Source organism: Pyxicephalus adspersus, chromosome 12 (genome assembly GCF_032062135.1).
Source record: "Pyxicephalus adspersus chromosome 12, UCB_Pads_2.0, whole genome shotgun sequence".
Lineage (NCBI taxonomy): Eukaryota > Metazoa > Chordata > Amphibia > Anura > Pyxicephalidae > Pyxicephalus > Pyxicephalus adspersus.
Genome location: NC_092869.1, coordinates 1,140,301 through 1,166,626, shown reverse-complemented (window position 1 = coordinate 1,166,626; position 26,326 = coordinate 1,140,301). Strand labels below are relative to the sequence as shown.

Here is a 26,326-nt window from a genome sequence, read left to right as displayed (position 1 = left end):
CTCTTTTTTGAACCAATAGAAACAGCCGTGTGGTTACTGCAAAGTGCCGGGTGGTGCGCCCAGGTAAAACAGTCTGGGGAGAACAATGATATTTGTTTCCAAGGCACTAAGGGTGCCATGAACTGGGAATCCCTACCTTGTGTATATCGGGGAGTCAGGAACTCTGATAATCTTTATGATGATATAGAAAAGAGTAACAAAAAAAGAAAGGCGCTCCACCAACAGTTACCTATTTTTACATCCTGCTAATAGCGTAAGCACAGACTCCACACTAACAGATGAAACCACTGACCACTTTTTTCTTTCTTCAGACTGTAAAGTTTTTGCAGAATTCCCGTCTGGAGGTCATAATGAGAGAAGACGTGGACTGGACACTGAATAAAGAAATTGTAGCTCGCCAGTTCTCCAGAAACGTAAGCCGATGAAGTGCCCTGGCAGCATTGGCACCTAAGCCCAAAATTAAGGATTGGATCAGGAAGTCTTTCTGAGCTGGGAAATGTTTTGTAAATGATGCCAGACATGACAGGAAGCCATTAGACCGATCTGGACATTTTTAGCCACAGCGTCCTGTTTTACAGAGACAGTGCACAATATGAGGTCAGGGGGGCTTACAGGTTGGGATTGTGTTCTTCATTCACATTCTTTGCTAGAATCACACCCAATGCTGGTTTTATTTACCCCCCTTAGGGTTGTTCCTTCCCTAGGAGAAGTGTTAGGGTAAATAGGATTAGTTATGTGAAATACTATGAGTCTGTAGCTCAGTACATCAGTAAGTGGTTAGAGAAGACTTCAAGCCAGAAAAGCAGAATACCAACCAGATTGTCTCTCTGAGAGCGCCGGTTCTGGTGTGTAAGAGTGTCTCCGAGCAGAGATATATAAGTGGAGAGGAAGGTAGGGGTCTTGCAGCAGAGGTACAGGTGGTAAAGAAAGTTAATGGTCTGGTAGCAATTACTGGTAGGGGAAGGTGTGTGTCTGAAAACAAAGATGGTGGTAGTTGGGGGTCGGAGAGCACAAATACTGCTTGTAGGGGAAGGTTGGTGTCAGAGAGCAGAGATGGTGGTGTTGATGCTGGCGGTCTGGGAAGGTGGGGGTCAGAGAGCAGAGATGCCGGTGGTAGGGAAAGGTGGGGGTTAGAGAGCGGAGATGCCGGTGGTAGGGAAAGGTGGGGGTCAGAGAGTGGAGATGCTGGTGGTAGGGAAAGGTGGGGGTCAGAGAGTGGAGATGCCGGCGTTAGGGGATTAGTGGTTAGAGAAGACTTCAAACCAGAAAAGCAGAATACCAACCAGATTGTCTCTCTGAGTTCTGATGTGTAAGAGTGTCTCCGAGCGATGATATATAAGTGGAGAGGAAGGTAGGGGTCTTGCAGCAGAGGTACAGGTGGTAAAGAAAGTTAATGGTCTGGTAGCAATTACTGGTAGGGGAAGGTGTGTGTCTGAAAACAAAGATGGTGGTAGTTGGGGGTCGGAGAGCACAGATACTGCTTGTAGGGGAAGGTTGGTGTCAGAGAGCAGAGATGGTGGTGTTAGGGAATGTAGGGGTTGCAGAGCGGAGATGCCGGTGGTGGGGGAAAGGTCAGGATCCGAGAGCAGATGTGGGGGCATGGAGAGAGGAGATGCTGGTGGTCAGGGAAGGTGGGGGTCAGAGAGCAGAGATGTTGGTGGTAGGGGAAGGTGGGGGTCAGAGAGCGGAGATGTTGGTGGTAGGGGAAGGTGGGGGTCAGAGAGCGGAGATACCGGTGGTAAGGGAAGGTGGGGGTCAGAGAGCGGAGATGCCAGTGGTAGGGAAAGGTGGGGGTCAGAGAGTGGAGATGCCGGCGTTAGGGGATTAGTGGTTAGAGAAGACTTCAAGCCAGAAAAGCAGAATACCAACCAGATTGTCTCTGAGAGCGCCGGTTCTGATGTGTAAGAGTGTCTCCAAGCAGAGATATAAGTGGAGAGGAAGGTAGGGGTCCTGCAGCAGAGGTACAGGTGGTAAAGAAAGTTAATTTTCTGGTAGCAATTACTGGTAAGGGAAGGTGGGGGTCAGAGAGCCGGAATGCCAGTGGTAGGGGAAGGTGGGCGGTCAAAGAGCAGAGATGGTGGTTGTAGGGGAAGGTTGGGGTCAGAGAGGAGAGATGCCGGTGGTAGGGGAAGGTGAGTGGGCATAGGAGAGAGAAAATACCGGTGTTAGGGCAATATGGGAGTCAGAGAGCAGAGATATTGGTGGTAGGGGAAGACCCAATACTGGGGTGGCAGCAGACATATATGAGTTGACTGGGTCAAGGGTTGCAAATGATGCTAGTGAGATAAAAGTTGTGTCCTGTTCCTGGATTGAAGATATTTGGGGGGAATTCATCTTTATAAGACAGGATCTATCCAATGACATTAATGAACTCTCCTTGTCTGTGTCCTTAGCTTGGTGTAGTGGTCCCAGTGGAGGCTTTGAAGCTCCCAGAAGAACCAATCAGCACGTTTGGGGAGTATTGGTGTGAGGTCACGGTAAGTTTGTCTCCTTTTTTTTCTTTTGGAGGGTCGAGGAAATAAGAACTGAATGGCTGGAATGTTTGTGATTTATTCTGAAGACAGCAGATGGCATTCAAACTGACAGGGAGAATTTTTAGCAGACAGAATGAAAGCAACCACATGATACGGGAATGCCACGAGTGACATTGATGAAACTTTATTTCATGTTGTTGAATGATATTTGTGTGACCCTCCTCTCGGTTTCAGGTGAACGGAATAGACACAGTCAGGATGCCCATGGACGTGGTGAAGTTTGACAGACCTCGCAGCAAACGTTATCGGTACTGGTTGTCCAAACAAGCAGCAAGAGAAAAATCATCCACAGAGCAGCCACCAGAGGGCAGCGGTGCACCAGAATCCCCAGCCAGCTGAACAGGCATACACAGGGGTAATTGGGCGGATTGTTTGCGTAAGGCGGGTACGCAGCAAATATCATGTTATAACGGACTCTGGCGAGAGCGGCCAACCCTCTTTCGTCTCCCTTTTTCCTATTTGTAATAAATTTATTTCCATTTTGGAAGCACATTTTTGTACGTGTATTTAAGTGCCGGCAGGGTTTGTGGGGAATGCCAGGGTGCCATGTGACACCCCACCGATGACTCAGCGGTTTGTGATTGGCCGCCCGGATTAAGGTTCACACTGAACAATTTTCTGCTCGGCGAAGCTGAGCCCGGTATTGTTTTGAGACGTTGAAATGGAGTTGTGCAAAGCGTAGAAGGTTGTGCGCAGCGTGACGCTTTTGACATGAGAGCTGAGAATAGCTCGCATGCAGAAATTGTGCATTTTGTGCCTCTGTAGAAGACAGAAACGTCCTGAGCCGCCACCTGCCGCTTCCTGTTTTCTTTTGTCTGTGACACAATGTACTCCCTCTGTGTGAATACCCCCCATGTCAGAGCAGGCTTGTGGGGGGAGGGGGCTGTTCATAAACATGTTCCCCACCGCCACTATCAACAGCAGAAAGTTTAACCCTTTATCAGCAGGAGAACCCGATGTAAGAATAATCTGCATTTATTACTATGCAACTGTCGGGGGTGCAATGTTCTGCAGATCTATAGAGGGGTCAGTGGTGGAATAATCTGCAGAATATACAATATGTATCCGTCAGGGGGGGATGGAAGGGTGCAATGTTCTGCAGATCTATAGAGGGGTCAGTGATGGAATAATCTGCAGAATATGCAATGTGTATCTGTCGGGGGGGGGGATGGAGGGGTGCAATGATCTGCAGATCTCTAGAGGGGTCAGTGATGGGATAATCTGTGTAGGACATATCCTGTAATGAAGAAATCTGATCTGATGATGGGGATCTGTTGGCTGTGTAAGTGAAGCCATTCTCTCTGTCTGTGGAATGATTTATAATTGGATATCTGTACACAATCGCTTGTTATAATCATAGAAATGGATTCTGGTGATGGTGACATCTGGCTGGATTCTGGTACTTTGGTTCCTCTTCCTTACAGGCCGGATCTGTGCAGCCGGATAAATGATTTCTATATGTGATGTGTGTGCCATCTTCCAGAATGTAAAGGGTGACTCCACCAAACACTCATAGTACACAGCGAGAGATATTTTACCTGACAGATTTATCTGGAATCTTTATGTAATGGCGGCTATGTTGCTAATACTCGGCAAGGTGCAGTAAGAGTTTTTATTTCTAGATGACCCCAACCATTTGGAGTTCATCTGATCTGAACCCTTCAGTCCCCATCTGAGGTCATTGGGTCGGATCTTATTTCCCGACTCTTATCTCTGGAATAATTTAGACTGATGGCTGGGTGACCCCACGTCTGGCCCCGGGTTGGGATGCTCCATATTATTCTTCTGACACGCAGATCTTCCTTTACATCAGAGGGTTTCCCAGTGTAATTTGTCTTTATTATGTGAGGAATCACAAGGATGTGAAAACGCAGGATGCTGGATGTCTCCTCGAGTTCTCGCTCGTTTCCAAAATGAAGCAAAAAGCAATGCTGAATGTCCTTACAGACCCCGAATGTTGACCTGATCCTCAGAGTGCCCACTCATCCATTGATAGAACCAGACTACAGAAGACTTTTATTTACCAACCTTTATATAATGAGTGCTATACTCTCCTCCTGTTTTCAGCTTTTCCTCCATTGAAGATTTGTTGTAGTCGGTGCTCCCCGGAGTACCAGACGTCTCCACCTCCATCCATATTCATTGGTTCCATCATCCAAAACTTACAGCCCCCTGAACAATAACCGTGACGCCATCACCATGTCCAACGAGTGGAGAAATCTCCCCGACGCCAAAATATGGAATCAACATCTGCTTGGTGGCCTCCAAACATTTTACATTTGGTGAAGTGAAAGTCTGGGCGTTCCTTGTGTGTGTCGGTGACATTTCATTACTTGGTGGTCCAACCCTTATGTAAGACCTTGGTCTCCATCGGTGACACTGGGGTCAGAGGATACAACCATGGCACTCCAAGGGACACTGCTGGTCCAAGAAGGATCCAAAGAGCTTTGGGGATCTGGCTTGGGATTGAGTTGATGTCTATGTAGGACAAGCGAGTCCACAGTCATCGTTGACTGCAGTCAGCCTCCGACATGTGAGCTTTGCACGTCGACTTATAATGGCCGTAACGCTTTATTATTAGGTGACCTGGACCTCGCCATACAAGTATCGGCAGTCTGGGACTTTCGGCCCAATTCTAAAAGGAAAGCTTTTCAATGGTATCTGGTAGATGCCCATTGGAAGTGGGATTTTGTCTGCACTCCCTGCACTTGTGACCACAACCCAGCTTTCATCTCTTTAATAATAAATCACCAACAATCGGCTTTAATAGATACATCAAGCACAAACAGCCCGACGGGGCTTTGAAATTCATTTGTAGGCACGGCGAAGCCCTTTGTTAGGGTTTTGATCATTGTAAGAAAGGTTCCTATGTTAGGCAGAGGTCCCCCCCGCGGCTTATGATAAGGAACAAGCGTTGTCCTCCATGCAGGGACCATAACCCCCCCCTCGTTTTATTTTGTGTGACCGCAGCGGCCTCATCTGAATTGGTAATTGTCACTTCTCTTGGTTGTGATGCCATGGCGGTCCTCACGGGCTCCTGGTCACGTTATACCCTAAATGTGAAGATGAGACGGAGGGTGAGGAGGCTTCTGGGAAATGGTTCTTATCTCTTGTCACATTGCGAAGCGTCAGCGGTGGGGGAGCGACGTACAAAAGGGTTCAGGAAATTAAACCGTGAAGAGGAGAATGAGATTCAGTATGTGGGAGGTCGTGAGATTCTAGGAGATGACAGAGAAAGCCGACTCGCTTTGAATAAATAAAGATTCCTTCTGCCTCTAACAGCCGTGAAAGTACAAGCCTTGCAGATTCCCCCACACGCTTCTAAAGCCGTGTGTGAATGGAGATACGGATTCACCACGGTGCTCCCATGTGAACCAAAAACACAAGAGGAGTGCAAGATGCTATTCATGTGTGCGGGACCCCCGAATGTCAATGTTATTCTGGACCAGATCTCAGGGTGCCATTTGCCTGGGGCCAAAAGTGTCAGAGAGTCTTTGTTTAGGATCCCCAGGTGTTGGCGTGCCACCGTCCTGAGACCCCCAAGTGTCTGGGTAATTTGTCAGGGCCCACACATATCCATGTATCTTTATTCGGGGCCCCCACGTATCAATGTGTCTTTATTTAGGTCCCCCACATATCAGTGTCCTTATCAAGGGCCCCCACGTATCAATGTGTCTTTATCAAGGGCCCCCACGTATCAATGTGTCTTTATTCAGGGCCCCCACGTATCAATGTGTCTTTATTTAGGTCCTCCACATATCAGTGTCTTTATCAAGGGCCCCCACGTATCAATGTGTCTTTATTCAGGGCCCCCATGTATCAATGTGTCCTTATCAAGGGCCCCCACATATCAATGTGTCCTTATCAAGGGCCCCCACATATCAATGTGTCCTTATCAAGGGCCCCCACATATCAATGTGTCTTTATCAAGGGCCCCCACGTATCAATGTTTCTTTGTTCAGGACTCCCCAACTGCCGGTGTGTCTTTAGTCTGGGGCTCCCAAGTATCAGTGTGTCATTGTTTTGGGACCCTAAAATTTCAGTGTGCCGTGTCCTGAAGCCTCCAAGTGTCAATGTGTCTTTCTTCAGGGCCCCCAAATGTAATTGGTCAGAAGTCTCAAATGCCAGTGTTATTCTGGACCCCCCATTTTACATTTGGTGAAGTGAAAGTCTGGGCGTTCCTTGTGTGTGTCGGTGACATTTCATTACTTGGTGGTCCAACCCTTATGTAAGACCTTGGTCTCCATCGGTGACACTGGGGTCAGAGGATACAACCATGGCACTCCAAGGGACACTGCTGGTCCAAGAAGGATCCAAAGAGCTTTGGGGATCTGGCTTGGGATTGAGTTGATGTCTATGTAGGACAAGCGAGTCCACAGTCATCGTTGACTGCAGTCAGCCTCCGACATGTGAGCTTTGCACGTCGACTTATAACGGCCGTAACGCTTTATTATTAGGTGACCTGGACCTCGCCATACAAGTATCGGCAGTCTGGGACTTTCGGCCCAATTCTAAAAGGAAACCTTTTCAATGGTATCTGGTAGATCCCCATTGGAAGTGGGATTTTGTCTGCACTCCCTGCACTTGTGACCACAATCCAGCTTTCATCTCTTTAATAATAAATCACCAACAATCGGCTTTAATAGATACATCAAGCACAAACAGCCCGACGGGGCTTTGAAATTCATTTGTAGGCACGGCGAAGCCCTTTGTTAGGGTTTTGATCATTGTAAGAAAGGTTCCTATGTTAGGCAGAGGTCCCCCCCGCGGCTTATGATAAGGAACAAGCGTTGTCCTCCATGCAGGGACCATAACCCCCCCCTCGTTTTATTTTGTGTGACCGCAGCGGCCTCATCTGAATTGGTAATTGTCACTTCTCTTGGTTGTGATGCCATGGCGGTCCTCACGGGCTCCTGGTCACGTTATACCCTAAATGTGAAGATGAGACGGAGGGTGAGGAGGCTTCTGGGAAATGGTTCTTATCTCTTGTCACATTGCGAAGCGTCAGCGGTGGGGGAGCGACGTACAAAAGGGTTCAGGAAATTAAACCGTGAAGAGGAGAATGAGATTCAGTATGTGGGAGGTCGTGAGATTCTAGGAGATGACAGAGAAAGCCGACTCGCTTTGAATAAATAAAGATTCCTTCTGCCTCTAACAGCCGTGAAAGTACAAGCCTTGCAGATTCCCCCACACGCTTCTAGAGCCGTGTGTGAATGGAGATACGGATTCACCACGGTGCTCCCATGTGAACCAAAAACACAAGAGGAGTGCAAGATGCTATTCATGTGTGCGGGACCCCCGAATGTCAATGTTATTCTGGACCAGATCTCAGGGTGCCATTTGCCTGGGGCCAAAAGTGTCAGAGAGTCTTTGTTTAGGATCCCCAGGTGTTGGCGTGCCACCGTCCTGAGACCCCCAAGTGTCTGGGTAATTTGTCAGGGCCCACACATATCCATGTATCTTTATTCGGGGCCCCCACGTATCAATGTGTCTTTATTTAGGTCCCCCACATATCAGTGTCCTTATCAAGGGCCCCCACGTATCAATGTGTCTTTATCAAGGGCCCCCACGTATCAATGTGTCTTTATTCAGGGCCCCCACGTATCAATGTGTCTTTATTTAGGTCCTCCACATATCAGTGTCTTTATCAAGGGCCCCCACGTATCAATGTGTCTTTATTCAGGGCCCCCATGTATCAATGTGTCCTTATCAAGGGCCCCCACATATCAATGTGTCCTTATCAAGGGCCCCCACATATCAATGTGTCCTTATCAAGGGCCCCCACATATCAATGTGTCTTTATCAAGGGCCCCCACGTATCAATGTTTCTTTGTTCAGGACTCCCCAACTGCCGGTGTGTCTTTAGTCTGGGGCTCCCAAGTATCAGTGTGTCATTGTTTTGGGACCCTAAAATTTCAGTGTGCCGTGTCCTGAAGCCTCCAAGTGTCAATGTGTCTTTCTTCAGGGCCCCCAAATGTAATTGGTCAGAAGTCTCAAATGCCAGTGTTATTCTGGACCCCCTGATCTCAGTGTGTCATTGTTCTGAGACCCCCTAAGTGTCACTGTCATTGTTCAGGACCTCCTGGTGTCAGTGTGTCTGGGGCCCCTAAGTATCAGTGTATCATTTTTTTTTGGACCCCCAAATTCCTTATTGAATATTAGATTCTTAAGGATTTGTTACATTTCATCACCAGCTAAACCTCATTTCAACTGGAAAGCTTTGAGTGAAATTGCCGCTTCCAAAAATAATGCATATTTGAGGTTATAAAACATTGTGTACGTGTATATATTTATATTATTTTTTACATTTTCATATTTCAATAACCACTTAAACCTCTCCGAAAGAGAAATGACTTCTGGGTAACAATCATTTAATCAATGTTTTTACCCATTAAGAATTCTTTAAACCTTTCCAACCCCCCACCCCGCTCTTCCATCAATTTGCTGGGGGGGTTACAATTACACCAAATCTCATATAAAAAGATTATGCAGAAAAAACAACCAAATTCCATCCCATCCACCTCCCTTTATTATAATTAGGACCCCTCTCCTGGCCGCTGGGGGTCTCCGAATTGTGTGCCTATTCCGGTTCATCTTTCAGATGTCTCCCCGAGGCGACCGAGAGGCAGCTGGGGCTGAGCCATCTCTGGAGTGGAGGGAGGAGGGGTGTACAGCTGAATTTAGACAAGGAGAACACATTTGGAATCCTTGATCACGTTCTTGTATCCGCGCAGGAACAGCTGGAGACATATTGGGGTTCACCAGCCAAATGCAGATGAAGACAGAGCGAGAAGGCCAAATACTCAGCCAACGCTAGGGGTGCCCGGGGTCCACATGTCTTGGGATCTAATTTGCTGTATGAAATGTAAATGGAGAATTTATGTAGGGTTGAGGCTACGTGATGTCAAATTGAAAATACAAAATAAAAAAAATATAAAAGGTTTTAAGTATATGTATCATAAACAATTGTTATTTTTTTGTGTTATATGAATCATTTTCACGTTTTTTTTTTTTTCTTTGTTGCATCGCAGCACTTCTGATCTTCTTCTGTAGCCGCTTTGCATTCATTTCCTGCTCCAGAAATGTCGTTTTTCAAGGTGGGTTTCATATTGACGTTATTAGTAGACTATGGCAGTGTGGTCAAATGACCGTTTGTGGTCTCCATTGGATAAGCGATTGATGTGATTTCTATTGATAGTTGTACGATGGAATTTTAATTTTTTGATTGCTGTGGTTAAATTGTGTATTCCCGATCTGTGTGTATTGGTTTTGTGATGCCACACAATTGGCAGATAAACCAGGCTGAAGTCTGGCCTTCTCCTGATCAATACCTATTAGTTTAGGGGGGGGCGAAGCGTGACCATCGATGGTCACCAATTGAGCAAATCTGCACATCTTTCATTAAGTCCACAGTCTCCAGGGCTGTAGTGTCTTATGCTCTGCACACACATTCAATTATTCTCACTGGAAACAATCATAAAAATATCATTTCCAGCGACAAAGAGTGACAGATGAATGAATGTGCACCATTCTGTTCTATAGAAAATGGGGGGGGGGGGACGAGTGAGCGGCCCCGCACTGTGCTTCTCTTTCTTCACTCATGGATCTGTCAGGACGACCTCCATACACGTATCGGGTGAGAATCATCTGACGTGTGTACCCCATGAATATAAAGTTTATTGACCAGGTGAAAAAAAATATGTGTCACCAACCAATCAGATGTGTGATCCCTGTGTGCCATCGCACATCCCACAAGCCGCCATGCATTTAAAAGAAGTTATAATTAGAAATGCATTCCGTTCATTTTGCAGCTTTTCTAATTGTCAGTCACTGTAAAGCATCCAACAACACCAGTGATGTGTTGCAGCGCAAACATATCCAACAAACAAGGGATTCCATGACAGATCCATCATTAACAAAACATGAGCAACTTCCAGTTTTATCAAGAAAAACAAAACACACAAATAGGAAGTGATGACAAAATAACACCACAAAAATGTACACAAGCCAAATACAATGAAAGGCCAACTGTCCTTTGTACCAATTGTTGTGGTCGATTTTTTGGCCTTGTTCCCCAACTGAACAATGAGGAACTGTTAAAGTTAAGAAATTGCTCATTGTAACAGTTATTAATAATAATAAAAAACAGTATTTATATAGCGCCAACACATTACACAGCGCTGTACATTAAATAGGGGTTGCAAATAACGGACAAATACAGACAGTAACACAGGAGGAGGAGAGGACCCTGCCCCGAAGAGCTTACAATCTAATTCTAGACCAGTCAGTGCTTACTGGTTTGGGAATTTAGAAAAGCCCGGACTTCACTTGAGATATATTATTAAAGTGCCATCCAAAAAATGGCCAAAATATTTTGGCCTACTGACTGTCGCACCTATATGAGCTTGTTGGGCATCTCATCTGAGATAATGGCCATTGATTGGATTGGAATTCCAATCCAATCCATTGGAATTGTTTTCCGCCTCCTTTGAGGTGATAACATTCTGCTCTTTTCTGGGAAGACTTTCCATAAGAATGTGGGGGGGTATCTGGGATTATCAGTTGCTGATGTTGGAGGAGAAGACCTGGCCCCCCATTCCAATTCACTTCAAATGTGTTTAGTACTGTTCCCCATGTCTGTATGGAGCTGGCTTTGTACCTCGGAGAACAGAAAAGGGTCTTCACAAAAATGTGACCACAAGACTGGAAGAACACAATGTTTGACCCTTTACGGGAATCATCTGAGCCCAACCATTGGGAGGCTCCTCAGACTTTTGGAGATTAGGCCCAGAATTGTCTAAAATGTCTTTGTATGATGCAGAATTACCAAGATCCTTCAACTGGTCTCCATCATTAGGGAAGGTGTCCTCCATACATCTGGCCATATAGGAAGGTGTGTGAGAAGGATCTGGCTCACCATTCCCATTCATCCTAACAAGAATCAGTAGGGTGAGGTCCGGGCGCTGAGCAGGACACTCGAGTTCCTCCACACCAAACTGGTGACCCCATGTCTTTATGGAGCTGGCTTTGTACCCAGGGCACAGTCATGGGGGAACAGAAAAGGGTCTTCACCAAACTGTGACCACAGGGCTGGAAGAACATAATTGTCTACAATGTCTTTGTATGATAAAGTTTTTAAAGTCACTGGTGACACCTGAACCCCATCATTTGCTGGGTCTGTAAAGTCTGTGGATTCCAGCAGGAAGTAAGGTTTTAAAGTATAAATATTGCAATAAAAGAAGAACATTTCTTGGTGTTTGGATTGTGACCTTGCTCTGTTGTCATCTATTTAAAATATATGAAATCAGCCCCAGGCTATAAGGTGTTAATAGCGTGCCACACACGTGGCGTTTTCTTGGCACACATGTCCTGTGTGTATATGTGTGTGTGCGTACCTCGGTTGCCAGGATCTTCACACCTGTCTCTGTTTGCCCTGCGTGACATACAACACCCCGGAGGTGCTATCATTAAGCAGTAAAAGCTCACAGGGATTAGGAAGGTTTTATTTTCAGCAGTAGTCCCTCCTGACTCTGGCACAGACAGTCTGCGGCCTGCACTCAGGTACGGGGACTGTTTACAAGCAGAAGAGGAAATGTTCTTGGCTTGCAGGGCTGACAATATTGCGCGTCTGATTAGATGGTTTGCTGTTTTTTTTTCTGAGAACTTCATGCCAAATCTTTGCTCCAACGCCCTCTCCAAGGACTGGCCATCGATAATGACCACTGGGGGTCCCTTGTAAAACTGCAATGGATCAATGTTTGCTATTGAACAATGGTGGGTGAAAAAAAAATAGACCGGCTGGATGTTTCACGGGCCAATGAAACCTGCAGAGACTTTTATTGTAAACGTGCGGTGGCTACAAAGGGGCGCACAGCGATTATCAGTAGAGAAACACATTTTAGGGGTAATGTTCTAATGATTGTTATCTTGCACACTGCCCTTAACTTTTTCTTCCCATCGGTATTCACAGGCAGAATAATATCAAGACTCATACGCAAATGGTTTAGTCACAAAAAGGGTTCAGATGTTTGGCATAGGTGCAGAATTGCAATGAATGGTCGCTGTTCTCCACGACACTAAAGTGCCGACTAGAGATTTGGAAAATTAACACTTTCTCTGGTGTCCTTCCATCACCCTGCAACAAGCGGATTCATATTTACGTTACCCCAACATAGGAAAGAGTATACAGAAAAGAATGTGAATACAATAAATCTGGTTAATCCGCAAAATGTTGCGGGTTGCTGCAGCTGAAATACTCTGCAGAAGCCTTCTTGAAACAGCTGCATGCCGCTCCGGCAGGTGGTCGTAATTGCAATTACGAATATAGAAAACCGTTTCCTGTACAACTTTTTATGTATTTATACAGAGAGCAGCCGATACCCGTTGTTGCCTAATAATCTACACTTCTAGCATATTCCAGATATAGTGTAAGTGCCCCTGACTTGAAATAGAGGTGACGGATCTTTTGTCTTGTTGCCACCGTCGGCCATGTTGTGGAAAGCTCTGGACTTGGCATGTAGCTGGGCCCAGGTGTTTTGTGGCAGCTCCAGAATCAGAGGTGCGTGATGCTTGCAGCGGGGCTGTTTGCACAGACTGATAAGCAGGTGCCAGAGAAAGGGGTCTTATCTCCAGTCCTGGAAGAGTTTCAGCTCCCGGCTGGGGCAAAGTCGATGAAATATTCATGAAGCAGAGATGGAAAGCGGCCAAAGGTGAGGCGGTGATGGAAGAACCTGCCAAGCGGCAACTGGTGATTAGAACTGAGAGTGCCCATTTCACACGTGGGTAATCAGCAAGACAGGCACCAGCTTACACACGCCGAAACTTTAAGGAAAAGATGGAAATCCACTTAAAATTCCTCCTCTTGAAAAAAGCGGCAGAGAATACTCGAGATGTATGAAAACGTCCTACAATTCTTTATATGCTGCCTTCAGTGACCTTCAGTGACATGTAGGAACAATGTGCCAACCTTCCCTATCCATGGCCGAGACATCAATGCTACCAAGACCGCACACGGGCCTGGGGTATTACGAATTAGGTGACTTCTACAGGTACGTTGTTTGGTCAGCTCCACAATAGCAGCCTGCCCATTGGGGTACCTAATGCTTTCCAAGAACCTCCCTACCTGAGCCATGGTTCAAACCCGAAGATAAAACTTATTTAAAAATTTCGAATAAAATCGGCTTGTTGAATGGCCACTATCAGCTTTCTAGTTATTTAAATATCGCCAAGATTGGAACAATGGTGTGATTGGAATAAAAGACGCAATGCCACCTCCCAAGCCTGACCTTATTTTTGCTAGAACTGCAGAGGAACTTGGTCAAAGACTACGATGCCTTCATGGGGTCTACATCAAAAATATTTATTGAGGTTTGAGGATTTTCTATCATTTGGAAATCCTTATAACTAGCTGAAGATTTTGGGGTTTTCAAGAACAAACAGGGCAATGAAGTAAAAAGAACTCCCAAGGCTTCTCCCATGGTTGGGAGGTTCCACCTTCTTAAATCGGTCCATCCACCAGCAGCCTTTTGGTGCCGATGTGTTTTGAGTTCATCCATTGATATGCCCAGGTACCAGAGGACAAATGATTCCTGTTTTTCCCGATGTCAATCACATGCATATGAGAGATATTGTATCTGAATATTATGCCTTGAAATAAAAGCTTTTATTGAGTACAATTGTTTGGTTTTGCTGCTCCCTCGGTGGGTTCTGAAAGGGATTGGCATTGTCTGAAAACCTGAAGAGCCATTCGTAAATGAAGACATGAAACATCTTGAAATGAAACACTCCTTTGCAGATGCTGTGTGATTACAATCTAAAAGGACGTCTTCATGTTTATAAAATGTCCACCTGGGGGTCTGGGCCACCTTGAAGCTTTATCAAAGACCCCTGATTAACAATCACCAGGGTGACGGCAGTAGCGTGCGGGAAATTAATGGACTCGGAATGGAGGAGGACAGGCTGCTTTCCTGTAAGGCCTCAATAATGGAAACCTTCCTGAGTGCTCAGTCTATAAAAAGAAAATAATTAGACAATTTGAGCTGCTAATGAGATCAGCTGCAGCCGGTCCACTCCAGATATACAAAGAGCTGCGAGAGAATTCTCCGTCTGTCAGGGATTCTGCTTTTCATGTAGGAAGGCTTTAGCGTTCCATGACAAAGAACAGCCATTGCTTGGGAGATGTCCCCATGAAAAACGTGCAAGTGGGGTCTTCCCATTGAAAGATTATCTAGGGCCTGCACGGTGTCACCTTGAGTCACCCATATTGGAAACCTAAAAAGAGAAACGTTCACTTGCAGACTTTCCAACATGCAGGAAAATCTTTGGCCCTCTGAGGCTCACCAGTGCTTAGTGTTGTTATTATTATTATTATTATTATTATTAATAAACAGGATTTATATAGCGCCAACATATTACGCAGCGCTGTACATTAAATAGGGATTGCAAATGACAGACTAATACAGACAGTGATACAGGAGGAGAGGACCCTGCCCCGAAGAGCTTACAATCTAGTAGGTTGTTGCATATCTTGCATTGGACTGTGTATGGCCCACATAAGCAGCTCATCCATGCCAGTCACAGACATTGACTTTATCATGCATAATGTGGTGGCCATATGTGATGAAGGCACCCATCATACAGCTTTCTCCTGGCACCCATATATCGCCCATTGTGTGTAAATATACAATCGACTGAAATAGAAAACCGCCAATTACCAGCAGCGGCCAGCTAACCAATCCGACGAATTTCTGTGTTGGTGGAAATTCTCCGTCTTTCATAGCTCACAATTATGAACACCTCGTTCTTCGCTCTTTGTCCTCGCTGCAGGAAATCGTCTGTTGCCCATAGCAAGCCAGAACTCGGCGGTCATTTTTTTTTTATCACATCAAAGATCTGTTGTGTATAGGCGGCAGGACGGTATCTGCCACTCTCTCTCTAATCACGACCCCCCTTTTTTCTCTTTTTGTCCTCTCACTGTTCAGCTATGGAAGCCGCTTACAGATTCCGCCTAATTGATATTTGGTTTCTTCGGCTACATTGTTAACGAGCTCAGGTGCAGATTATTAATTAATTCCCAACAGCTCAGGGCTCTGCGTAATCCCTTTTGAAAAAAAAAATCCTCATCTCTTGGACAATCAATGCCCAAAAATGCTGGCTGGCCAATCCCAGCTCTCGGGGCCACAGGCAGGCTGGATTCACACATTGTGGTTTGGTTTTCCCCTTTATTTTTGTTCACAGTGAATCTCAAGGCATGAAAAATGTGGACATGGATTCCAATCCTAAAACCAAAGATCAGCCACGGGGGTATTCTGCCCCAAGAAACCAATCATTCATCTTACTTAGCCCCAAATATTACTAATATGTTTGCATTCATCAATCATGCCATGGACCTTCCTTGCCAGACCAGTGGGGGACAGAACCCAAATCAGGAGGGCTTGCAAGGATCTACCCCACCTGCTTCTTCCTGGTGGGGGTACAGTTTGTAGCTGGGCACTGGGAGTGTGGCCTATCTCTGTCCGAGTCCTTCCAATGAGTAATGGCCAATCAGGGAGGAAGGATTAGACGTCTTCAATAGACATCAGGTATTTAAAGCTGGAATTACGGAGATCAATTAGGAGAAGGCGGCTGGGAAGCTGAATTGATCGCAGAGTTCTGTATTTACACATTCAATTGTCTGTGGGAGATCTGCAGATCTATACATGTAATGCAGTGCCGGAACTTCATTGTGGGCTATACACGCCGTCTGGTATCTGCCTGGACCTGACACCTAAAGGAAGGTGCTGCCGAGGCAATCCTGGGGCTGCTGCTCTCTAAATCTGCCTTCTAGCCTCTCCTTTATTAAACCGGCCCTCCATCCTTCCTCTCAATAAATCTGCCCCCTAGTCTTCCCTTCAGTAAATCTGCCCTTCAGCCTCCCCTTGCACAGTTATACCGGCCTCGCTACCGCACTGAAATTCCTCACTCTGATTTGTTGCACACTATGACCTTCTCACAATGTACATTAGAAGCTGCAGCAAGTCCAATTGAGTCTGACTAAATTTGGGAGTAGGGTCAGCATCATCTAGCCCCCTTTCCCTGCCTAACAGCCTCTGACCCCCTCTTCATTCATTGTATTTTAGTTCAATTACAGGCTCAGCAATCACATGTGGGTGTTACCTATGCAAATTAAGCCTATCTGGTAACACCCACAAAGACATCGGCATTTTCATAACTCCTCCCACTGCTGGCATCAGCCCCGAGGGCTATAGAGAGGAGTATGAGGCATCATGGCTGGTGTTCAGGGTCCAGCAGGGTGGTTTTGAGCTTCCTAAAATTATTCCTGCACCCTGCCACCATTTCTATCATAGAGAAGCAGAGGGACCCGGTGATCACTGGGCCTACAATAGGATGTAAAAAAAATTTATTTAAACATGCCATCAGCGGGGGGGCAGGAAAGGTAAAATATAAGAAATAAAGTTTGATATTTCACTATGAGTGTGATGCAGCTTGCAGCAATACATTCATTAGACAATGTCCGGGGTAATGCAGTCATTGTTGCTCTGGATGGCCGTCCTGTAAAACTCCGGCTCACTGTTCCTCAGAATCGCCCCCATCCGCTCTCATCTTCTCCCGGATTGTCGCTGCCAATGTCGGGTCTGTGAAATATTCTGAAAAGCAAAACGACTTGTTAGTTCCCTATGCCCAAATTGTGCCCCTTAATAGAGAGGACCTGTCTCTAATCTCGGCCATACGGATCTGGGCATTACTTGGCAAGCTATGGACCAGCAAAGTGCTGCCCTGATGGGGGGGGGGGGTAAATGTAATCCAATTTGGATGAGGTGTGGTAACAGGTTGCACCCCTTGTAGTAGAAATGGCATTAATGGAGTAAACCGCAGCTGTCTGGTACAAAGGGGTTAATACCCCCCATGCTGGCCCAGATGGGGTTATTGCCGCCTGCACTCTGGTGCATGCAGGGTTGCTGTCAGCCGCTCCGTGGTATGGTTGGGGTTAATGCTGGGTGCTGGGAAAGGCGCTTTCCTCCGCTCCTGTCGCCATGGTAACAGGTGCCTGTGCGTTCCCGTATAACCGCATTACATGCCTGTAATATGATTTAATAAGGGGCCCTATTGGATCTTCTGGGGCTGTCTGGTTCCTGTCAGCAGCCGGCTGGTCAGGCGGTCTGTTACGCCCCAGGGAAAGACCCCGGCTGCGGTCAGGAGCTCCCTGAAAGGTCTCCATCTGGGGTTAATTATCCCCATGCAACTGCCACTTCCCCTCCGTCCTTCCTGCCCTGTACAGTGGCATCGCAGGCACCCCCCATTGTGCCAGGCAGACAAGCGGGTACAAGGTGGAGCGAGCGATCGCCATCATTAGTTACTATGCATTTCCAGTCATGTGACTTCATTGGCTCTATAATTGGCACATGATCTAATGCCACGTTTCGGATTTACAGCCAAAAATGTCACCTTCTCTCCCTCTGCATCTCCTCGCTCAATGACCGTCCTTTCTGGATTCGCCGGCCCCGCCCTATTTTCGGGTTTTATTGGGTGACCTGCAAACTTGACAGTGACTTGACTTAATGTGAGAAGCAAAGAATGCTGGGTTATCCAGAACATTTTTTTAGAATCAGAACCTGGGGATTGTGTTACAATTAAGGACCAGGAAGGGAGGAATACCCCCACTACCACCCCTGACACCAATCCCAGAGATTTTTCCCCAGGTATTAGACAGCAATAAGTGATCAATATTTCACCTGCAGCCCCTCCACTAGAAGGGTGGGATTATATCCGCCATTTCCTCGCTCTTCTCCACCCAAAAATTTTCCAAAAATGATTACAAATTTCAGCAAAATTTCAGAGAACAGGGAACACGGCAAGGACAAAATCTGGACCGGGCCAAGTCAACACCTTGTTATCCTTGTTACCCCAACAAGTCCCCCTTCTATGGATCTGTCTTCCCTGGGGTCACCACTTCCCAATTAAACCCCCAGAACTTCTCCTGTGCTGCCCTCTTTCTCTGGATCTCTCTTCATTTGGAGTCATCTTCCCAGTTATACCCCCAGGCCTTCTCTTTGCTGCCCCCTTTCCCGCATCTCTCTTTCTCGTGGTCACCATTTCCTAATGACACCCCAGGACCTCTCCTGTGCTCCCTTCATCTTTAGATCAATTTTTTATGGGGTTACAACTTCCAAACTTATCCCCTTCCCCACCCTAGAACATCACCTGTGCTGTGCCTTCTGCATTTCTCCTATTTAGGGTTCACCATTTCCATGTACATACTTAAGCCCTCTCCTGTGCTGCCTTTCCTTGGCTCCTTATTCTTTGGAGTCACAACTTCCCAATTACACCCCAGGCCTTCTCTTTGCTGCCCCCTTTTCCTGGATTTCTCTTTCTTGTGGTCACCACTTCCTAAATACACCCCAGGCCTTCTCTTTTCTGCCCCCTTTCCTGGATCTCTCTTGCTTGTGGTCACCACTTCCCAATTACACCCCAGGCCTTCTCTTTTCTGCTGCCCCCTTTCCTGGATCTCTCTTGCTTGTGGTCACCACTTCCCAATTACACCCCAGGCCTTCTCTTTTCTGCCCCCTTTCCTGGATCTCTCTTTCTTGTGGTCACCACTTCCTAAATACACCCCAGACCCTCTCCTGTGCTGCCCCTTTTCTTACTCTCTTCTTTGGAGGTTACCTCTTCGAATTGAATCCCAGGACTTCCCCTTTTTGCCAAACTACACCCCAGGACGAGTCCTGTGTTGTCCCCTCTTCTGAATTTGCCTTCTTGAGGATTATCACTTCTTAATTACACCCCTTGGACGTCTGTGCTGCCCTCTTCTCTGACTTTCTTCTTTGGGGGTCACCACTTCCCAATTACACCCCAGTACATCTCCTTTTCACCCCCCACCTCTGAATCTCTCTTCCAAATACACCCCATGATGTCTCCTGTGCTCCCCCCTTTCCTGGATCTCTCTTCTCTTCCTTGAGGGTCACCACTTCCCAATTACACCCTAGGGCTTCTCCTGTGTTCCTGGGACTCCTTTCCCCCCAGGTACCTTTTCACATTTGCACCCCAAGGACTTCCCTTCTCCTTTTCCCTTGAACTTGCCATCGCCGGCAATTCCCTAACCCTTCCCTACACCCGGATTCATAAGCAGTTTGGTAATTCCTCCCCCCTCCTCTTACCCCCATGCTAGGCTCAGTACACAAATATGGAGGATGTATATAAACTCCAGGACCTAAACCCAGGACTCCAGTGCACCAAGGAAGCAGAACCCCTCTGGAAGTGGGCCGGCTGTGTTTATCCGGCCCGCCGTCTCCTCTATCTAGCCCAGAGCCCAGCGCTGTCTTCTGCCAATAATTGAATTCATTAGGATAACATCCTCCTCTCTGGTCGCGCTCAGACGGAGTGATGTCTATTTTTCCACTCCGGCCTTCCCCGAGGATGTGCATATGATACCCACCCAGCGCCCATAGATGCCAGGCAGGAGAAGTTAACTCTGTTCCTGCCAGGGAGATGCATGGGCAGCCTATGGGCACCTCTGGGCACCTGGAAGAACCTTCCCAACCAGTGAAATCTCAATTATTCTTTATGATATTATCATTTTCAGTGTTTTTCATTTATTAAAATACTTCCTGGTTATCCTTCCTATTCCAGGCCTTTTCTAAGCACTTCCTGTTATAGGTGACAACGCTCTGTCTCACCATTGGGCTCCTGCGTTGTCACCCTGTCACACAAGCATGATACAGATACTCCGAGGCCATGGAGCCATCACTGGAAGAGGGTATATAGACGGGGGAGGGTCTGTACATAAATAATAATTCCCATCTTTAGGGTTACTTGTATCCTGGACACTTCACAATGATTTCAATCCGAATCTCCACATTCTTACCTTGGCCCTGCTGTGACCGGTTCTCTTTACCCCGGGATGGCACAATTACCTCTTACTCGCAGCTTCACTCGCTGCTAAAATATTCGCACACAGTTATCAGCAAAATTAATTTCCCAAACGTATCGCACTTCTTAATTACTTTTTGTTCACACTGGTAATAAACTTTTACGTTACTGCGGAGACGAGCGCACCGTACAAGAATCAAGTTACTGGTGCAGGCTCGGTTCAATCTGCCCTCCGGTCCCCCCTTGAATTAATCTGCCCTCCGGTCCCCCCTTCCCTAAATCTGCCCTTTGGCCTCCCCTTCAATAAACTGCCCACCTGGCCTCCCCTTCCCTAAATCTGCCCTATGGCCTCCCCTTCCCCAAAACTGCCCTCCTGGGTCCGTTCCAAATCTGGCCTCCCCTTCCCTTAATCTGCCCTCTGGCCTCCCCTTCAATAAACTGCCTACCTAGCCTCTCCTTCCCTAAATCTGCCCTATGGTCTCCCCTTTCCCAAAACTGCCCTCCTGCGTCCCCTTCCCCACAACTGCTCTCCCCTTTATCAAATCTGCCCAGTCTTTATTTTATTCAATCTGCCCTCCGGCTTCTCCTTCATTTAATCTATGTACATTAGAAGCTGCAGAAATGTGGACCCGCCTCCTTTCATGGCTGGGGGAGGTGCCACATCATCTAGCCCCTCCCCCATCATAAATGGCTCCTCCCCTTCATTGTTTGGAATTTCATTCTTTCAATAAGAATAATAAAGGTTCAGCATCACTTGTGGGTGTTGTCCATGCAAATGAAACCTGCTTAGGTCCGCCCACTCTACAACAGGAGGCATCCTTATATTTGCATAACTCCTCCCACAAGCTGAACCACTGCTTGAAAGAGAAAGTGAAATCCAACATTTTACTGTAATTGGAGCAATCAGGGGAGGAATCATCCAATGGGGACAAAACCTTCAGTGACAAGAAAGTTGCACTCACTTCCTGTTCTCTTTTCAGCTCAGGAAGTGAAATCTCTTCCTAGGGAAAAACAGAAACTTGTGGGGGGGTTCTAACTTTTACCGCTTCATCCAAAACTGAATACATTTGAGCCAGGTTTAAAGTGCCACAAGAAGTGTTTTAAAACAGGAGTCCCCGAGGAGCACAGGAAGTGCGCGCTCCTCCATCTCTCCAGGGATCAATACGGACAAACGTCTCCCTAATCCTTGGAAATCCACATTATTCCTGCGTCACAGTACAAAGAATCCATCATGGACGCCTCGCTGGCAGCGTGATGGACGAGGGGGGCAGATAATGAGTTTCTGTCATTCTGCGTCCTTCCCATTGATGGAGAGCCCCAACCTCCCTACTAATCCCGAGGACGGTGACCCCCCTTATTGAGGGGAATCTAAATATACACCTGGGAAATGATTCCTAGAGAATCGAGCCCTGTTCTCTGATTGGCCAAATCTACACTGTGCAATAGGTGATGTTTATTACTTTACTACATAGAGGGGGCTCTAGTTGTGGCCCCTGATATTCCCTGGGTTGGGGGTACCCATAGTATTCAATATTTGTCATACTATAAAACATGGTCAGAGACTGCAGACGTAGTACGGGAGACGGTCAGAGACTGCAGACGTGTACGGGAGAGGGTCAGAGACTGCAGACATTGTACAGGAGACGGTCACAGACTGCAGACATTGTACAGGAGACGGTCAGAGACTGCAGACATTGTACAGGAAGGGGTCAGAGACTGCAGACATAGTACAGAAGAGGGTCAGAGACTGCAAACATTATACAGGAGACGGTCAGAGACTGTAGACATGGTACAGGAGACGGTCAGAGACTGCAGACGTGTACGGGAGACGGTCAGAGACTGCAGACATTGTACGGGAGACGGTCAGAGACTGCAGCCATTGTACAGGAGACGGTCAGAGACCGCAGCCTTAAAATGGGATTGGAGACAGAAGATACAGAACAGGAAATGAAAACAGATGATCGCTGTCAGGAATTTGTGTCCATTGCCGGGGTGATTGGGCTGTACAGGAAGTAGTGAGAATTGTAGGGAGCTGTCACTGTCTGTCCTCTGCACTCCAAGCTGAGATCTTTATTTCTTATGAGTCCACCTAAGCCCCTCCCCCTTCTGATATTACTGGAGACCAATGAAGGGTCACTGAGGACCAATAAATGATTGAGGAAAGCGCTAGAGACCAATTTATGATCGGAGAGTGCTGTAGGACCAATGATGGGTCAGGGAGGGGTTGCCCCATGTGCTATGTTTTGCCCCCCAGCATGTATCGGTGACTTACCTGCAGCAAACTCTCGGATGTTCTCAGGGCGATTGAGCAGAACTTCCCTGGGGAGGCAGAGAGAGATGTGATTGGTTGGCTTTGTAATGTTTGGAGATTTCGGGGTCATTGCGGTCCTATAATTACCGTATGAATGCAGAAAGCAGCACGCCGACTTCCTGGTGACTCCGGAGGTAACTCTCATTACTAATCCGGGTCTGGATCTGCGGGAGGAGAGGTCACAGGTCACTTCCCATCATGTACATAAAGATCAGATTGGGGGGATCCAACCAATGACAGCCATACATGTAAAATTAATCCACCAATCTGATCATCACACCCAATGCTGATTGTCCAACTGAGAACCCCCACCAATCAGATGATAGGGCCAGTCTGGGGCCAAATATCAGGGAGTCCCGCCCACTGCAGGATACAGGGACCCCCTGAGCACAAATCTCCATCCTACTTACCCCTAGGGGGCTATAAGAGCAAATCTTATGTGTGCCGAATTGCATTCAATTATGGGGACACCACAACTACCAGCATGCTCATTGGTCATTGAGGTGACAGCACAAGTCCCAGCATGCACTGAAGTCAGTCATATGACACCACAAGTCCCAGCATGCACAGGAGTCAGTCATGTGACACCACAAGTACCAGCATGCACAGGAGTCAGTCATGTGACCCACAAGTACCAGCATGCACAGGAGTCAGTCATGTGACACCACAAGTACCAGCATGCACAGGACACAGTCACGTGACACCACAAGTACCAGCACGCACAGGAGACATCATGTCATTGGTCAGGTGGCACCACAAATCCAAACATTTTTAAACCTTAGGAGACACCACAAATCCCAGCATGCTGAGCGGGGTCTGCTCTCACCTTCCAGTCCCTCAGTCGGTTCTCTTGTTCAGTGTTTAAAGCCCCGGGATCCGCCTCCGCCATGTCTCTCTCCTCTTAGGGACGCTGCACGGTTGCTAGGACCGGTTGTCAGGGCCTGGTCTCACGTGACCTTGGAGACCCCTCCCTCCTGAGCACTGAGGGAGACTGTTACCATGGAGGCAGCTGAGCCAGGGGGAGCCCCGGCTGTGACGGAATAGAAGGGTAACGTGGGCGGGGCCTCTGCGTCAATGTGTAGGGGCAGCCATTACGGAAGCCAGAAATATGGTTGTCAGGGGCAACAGCTATAGATTAAGTCATAGAACCTTTCCAGGTGGTCACATGACGGTGAATGTCCTGTACATTGTATTGTGTGTCACCTCACACACATTCCAGGCCCAGGTCACATGACTTATTTCATCCAGTCCTTTATAAAATGGGTACGGGTCCCGTGTATTACATACAGTCCTTATAATACAGATACGGTCCCTATAATACGTATACGGTCCATTTGTATTAGGTACCGTCCCTATAATACAGATACGGGCCCCGTGTATTACGTACAGTCCCTTAAAATATCGATACGGTGCCTTTGTATTACGGTCCCTATAATACAGATACGGTCCCTATAATACGTATACAGTCCATTTGTATTAGGTACCGTCCCTATAATACAGATACGGGCCCTTTGTAGTAGGTACAGTCCCTATAATTCAGATACGGGCCCCGTGTATTACGTACAGTCTCTTAAAATATCGATACGGTGCCTTTGTATTACTTATGGTCCCTATAATACATATACGGTCCCTTTGTATTATGGTCCCTACAATACGGATACAGGCCCCGTGTATAATGTATGATCCATATAATACGGATACGCTCCCGGTGTATTACATTCAGTCCCCTATATTATGGATATAGTCCCTGTGTATTATGTACAGTCCCTATAATTCGTATATGGACCCTATAATACAGATATGGTCCCTGTGTATTATGTACAGTCCCCTATATTATGGATACGGTCCCTGTGTATTACATACAGTTCTTTATAATACAGACACGGTCCCAGGGTATCAGCTGCAGACCCCTATAATAAAGATACAGCCCCTGTGTATTATGTACCGTACATTCCTCTGTAATACAGATAAGGTCCCTGTGTTTTATGTACGGTCCCTATAATATGGATATAGTCCCTGTGTATTATGTACATTCCTCTGTAATACAGATACTGTCCCTATAATACAGATTTGGTCCCTATAATACAGATATGGTCCCTATAATACAGATAAGGTCCCTGTGTTTTATGTACGGTCCCTATAATATGGATATGGTCCCTATAATTCAGATATGGTCCCTATAATATGGATATGGTCTCTGTGTATTATGTACGGTCCCTATAATACGATACGGTCCCTATAATATGGATATGGTCTCTGTGTATTATGTACGGTCCCTATAATACAGATTTGGTCCCTATAATACAGATACGGTCCCTATATTATGGATAAGGTCCCTATATTACTGATATGGTCCCTGTGTATTATGTACGGTCCCTATAATATGGATGCGGTCCCGATAAGATCCCTGTGTTTTACAGTGTGTGGTCCCTATTCTGTCCCCAGAACTTCTGGGGTCATTGTGTCCCCGGTATTGTCATTCGCTCTGTTGTCACCCTTCTACATTACAATGGAGGGCGGTCACATGACTCCCTGGCCTTTTGTCCCCTTATCTCCGTGTCCCCAGTTGACCCCACAAATCCTGCTCCCCCTCCCCCCAACCCCAATCAGCAGCTGGGGTTCCTTTGTAGGGAAATTTCCTTCTGCCTGACCCCCCCTTTCCACCTCCACCATCTGCCCTCAGTATTAACTATTTCTGCCCCAGGAGAGGGCAATCAGGGTACAACTATTGGCTGAACATTACTGAACAGATTTATATATCTCCCCATCTATTGTGTGAGACTTCCCCCACCTCCTAGATTGTAAGCTCTTCGGGGCAGGGTCCTCTCCTCCTGTGTCACTGTCTGTGTCTGTCTGTCATTTGTAACCCCTATTTATTGTACAGCGCTACGTAATATGTTGGCGCTATGTAAATCCTGTTTATTAATAATAATAATAATAATAATAATAATCCTATTGGTAGGCGGTCACCTGACACCTGTAAGCAACATTGAGGCCCCATAAGAGAACATTCGACCAATCTGATTGGCTGCGGCTGTATTGGGAAACTCTACAGACAATACAATTCTTCTTCCAGATTTCACCTGGATGAGCTCCTGTGATTGGTAGGTTTATTTTCATTCCAAAATCTTGCTGCCTCCAATGGTGAATGTTGTTTGCGTCTCATCTCGTCGCAGTGATTGCGCGGTTGCTTTCCTGCGCTAAGTGCGATCTCTAATCATTGGAGCGGCCGGGGGATGGGCCGGCAGGTGTGTAGAGGCCCCGCTCGCTGCTCAGCAAACACAAATGGGGTGGGGGAATGGAAAACAGCAGATGGCTCCTAATCTGCCATCACATAGCAACCATCATCACCGGGGCCCGGGTACCAACCGCACCACCGTGCCCATTACACCGGGCTTTATCACCCCCCTCACCACCACTATCACTCCAGGGTCACCCGATATACTTACCTGTGCAGCATGGGACGGTGGGCACCCTTATAATCGGAATAGCAGGTGTACAGACCCAGGAACCTAGGACAGGATGGTCTGTGCCCTTATAATGGGCACAACAGGGGTACAGACCCAGGAACCCAGAACAGAATAGTGGGCACCCCATATTGCCATAATGGGCACAG

The 26,326-nt window shown here is 46.9% G+C and overlaps 3 protein-coding genes across 3 annotated transcripts in view; 2 read left to right on the top strand and 1 right to left on the bottom strand.

Annotated features, from left to right (window-relative positions):
* Nucleotides 1-263: 263 nt before the first annotated feature.
* MRPL9 (mitochondrial ribosomal protein L9) lies at nucleotides 264-3,024 on the top strand. Its single transcript, XM_072428450.1, has 3 exons — nucleotides 264-413; nucleotides 2,394-2,477; nucleotides 2,709-3,024. Exons 1-3 carry the CDS (start codon nucleotides 279-281, stop codon nucleotides 2,871-2,873), a joined length of 384 nt encoding a protein of 127 aa, XP_072284551.1. The 5' UTR covers nucleotides 264-278; the 3' UTR covers nucleotides 2,874-3,024.
* A 13,891-nt stretch (nucleotides 3,025-16,915) lies between these two features.
* Nucleotides 16,916-23,692, bottom strand: RIIAD1 (regulatory subunit of type II PKA R-subunit domain containing 1). Its single transcript, XM_072428799.1, has 4 exons — nucleotides 23,537-23,692; nucleotides 22,798-22,874; nucleotides 22,672-22,718; nucleotides 16,916-17,179 (listed from the first exon to the last, which is right to left on the bottom strand). The coding sequence occupies exons 1-4, from the start codon at nucleotides 23,597-23,599 to the stop codon at nucleotides 17,100-17,102; spliced, it is 267 nt and encodes an 88-aa protein (XP_072284900.1). The 5' UTR covers nucleotides 23,600-23,692; the 3' UTR covers nucleotides 16,916-17,099.
* Nucleotides 23,693-25,794: 2,102 nt separating this feature from the next.
* CELF3 (CUGBP Elav-like family member 3) overlaps nucleotides 25,795-26,326 on the top strand; it is a 29,574-nt gene continuing 29,042 nt past the window's right edge. The window contains exon 1 of the mRNA XM_072428797.1: nucleotides 25,795-25,814. The gene's annotated coding sequence lies outside the window, so the exon portion shown is untranslated. The remainder of the gene's footprint in view (nucleotides 25,815-26,326) is intronic.

Excerpts from the sequence above, each read along its gene's own strand:
- MRPL9 (XM_072428450.1), top strand. The coding sequence starts at position 279 with ATGAAACCACTGACCACTTTTTTCTTTCTTCAGACTGTAAAGTTTTTG. Across the intron at positions 414-2,393 it reads CTCGCCAGTTCTCCAGAAAC|CTTGGTGTAGTGGTCCCAGT; the intron begins GTAAGCCGATGA and ends CTGTGTCCTTAG. Across the intron at positions 2,478-2,708 it reads AGTATTGGTGTGAGGTCACG|GTGAACGGAATAGACACAGT; the intron begins GTAAGTTTGTCT and ends TCTCGGTTTCAG.
- RIIAD1 (XM_072428799.1), bottom strand. The coding sequence starts at position 23,599 with ATGGCGGAGGCGGATCCCGGGGCTTTAAACACTGAACAAGAGAACCGA. Across the intron at positions 22,719-22,797 it reads CTGCTTTCTGCATTCATACG|GGAAGTTCTGCTCAATCGCC; the intron begins GTAATTATAGGA and ends CTGCCTCCCCAG. Across the intron at positions 17,180-22,671 it reads CATCCGAGAGTTTGCTGCAG|AATATTTCACAGACCCGACA; the intron begins GTAAGTCACCGA and ends TTTGCTTTTCAG.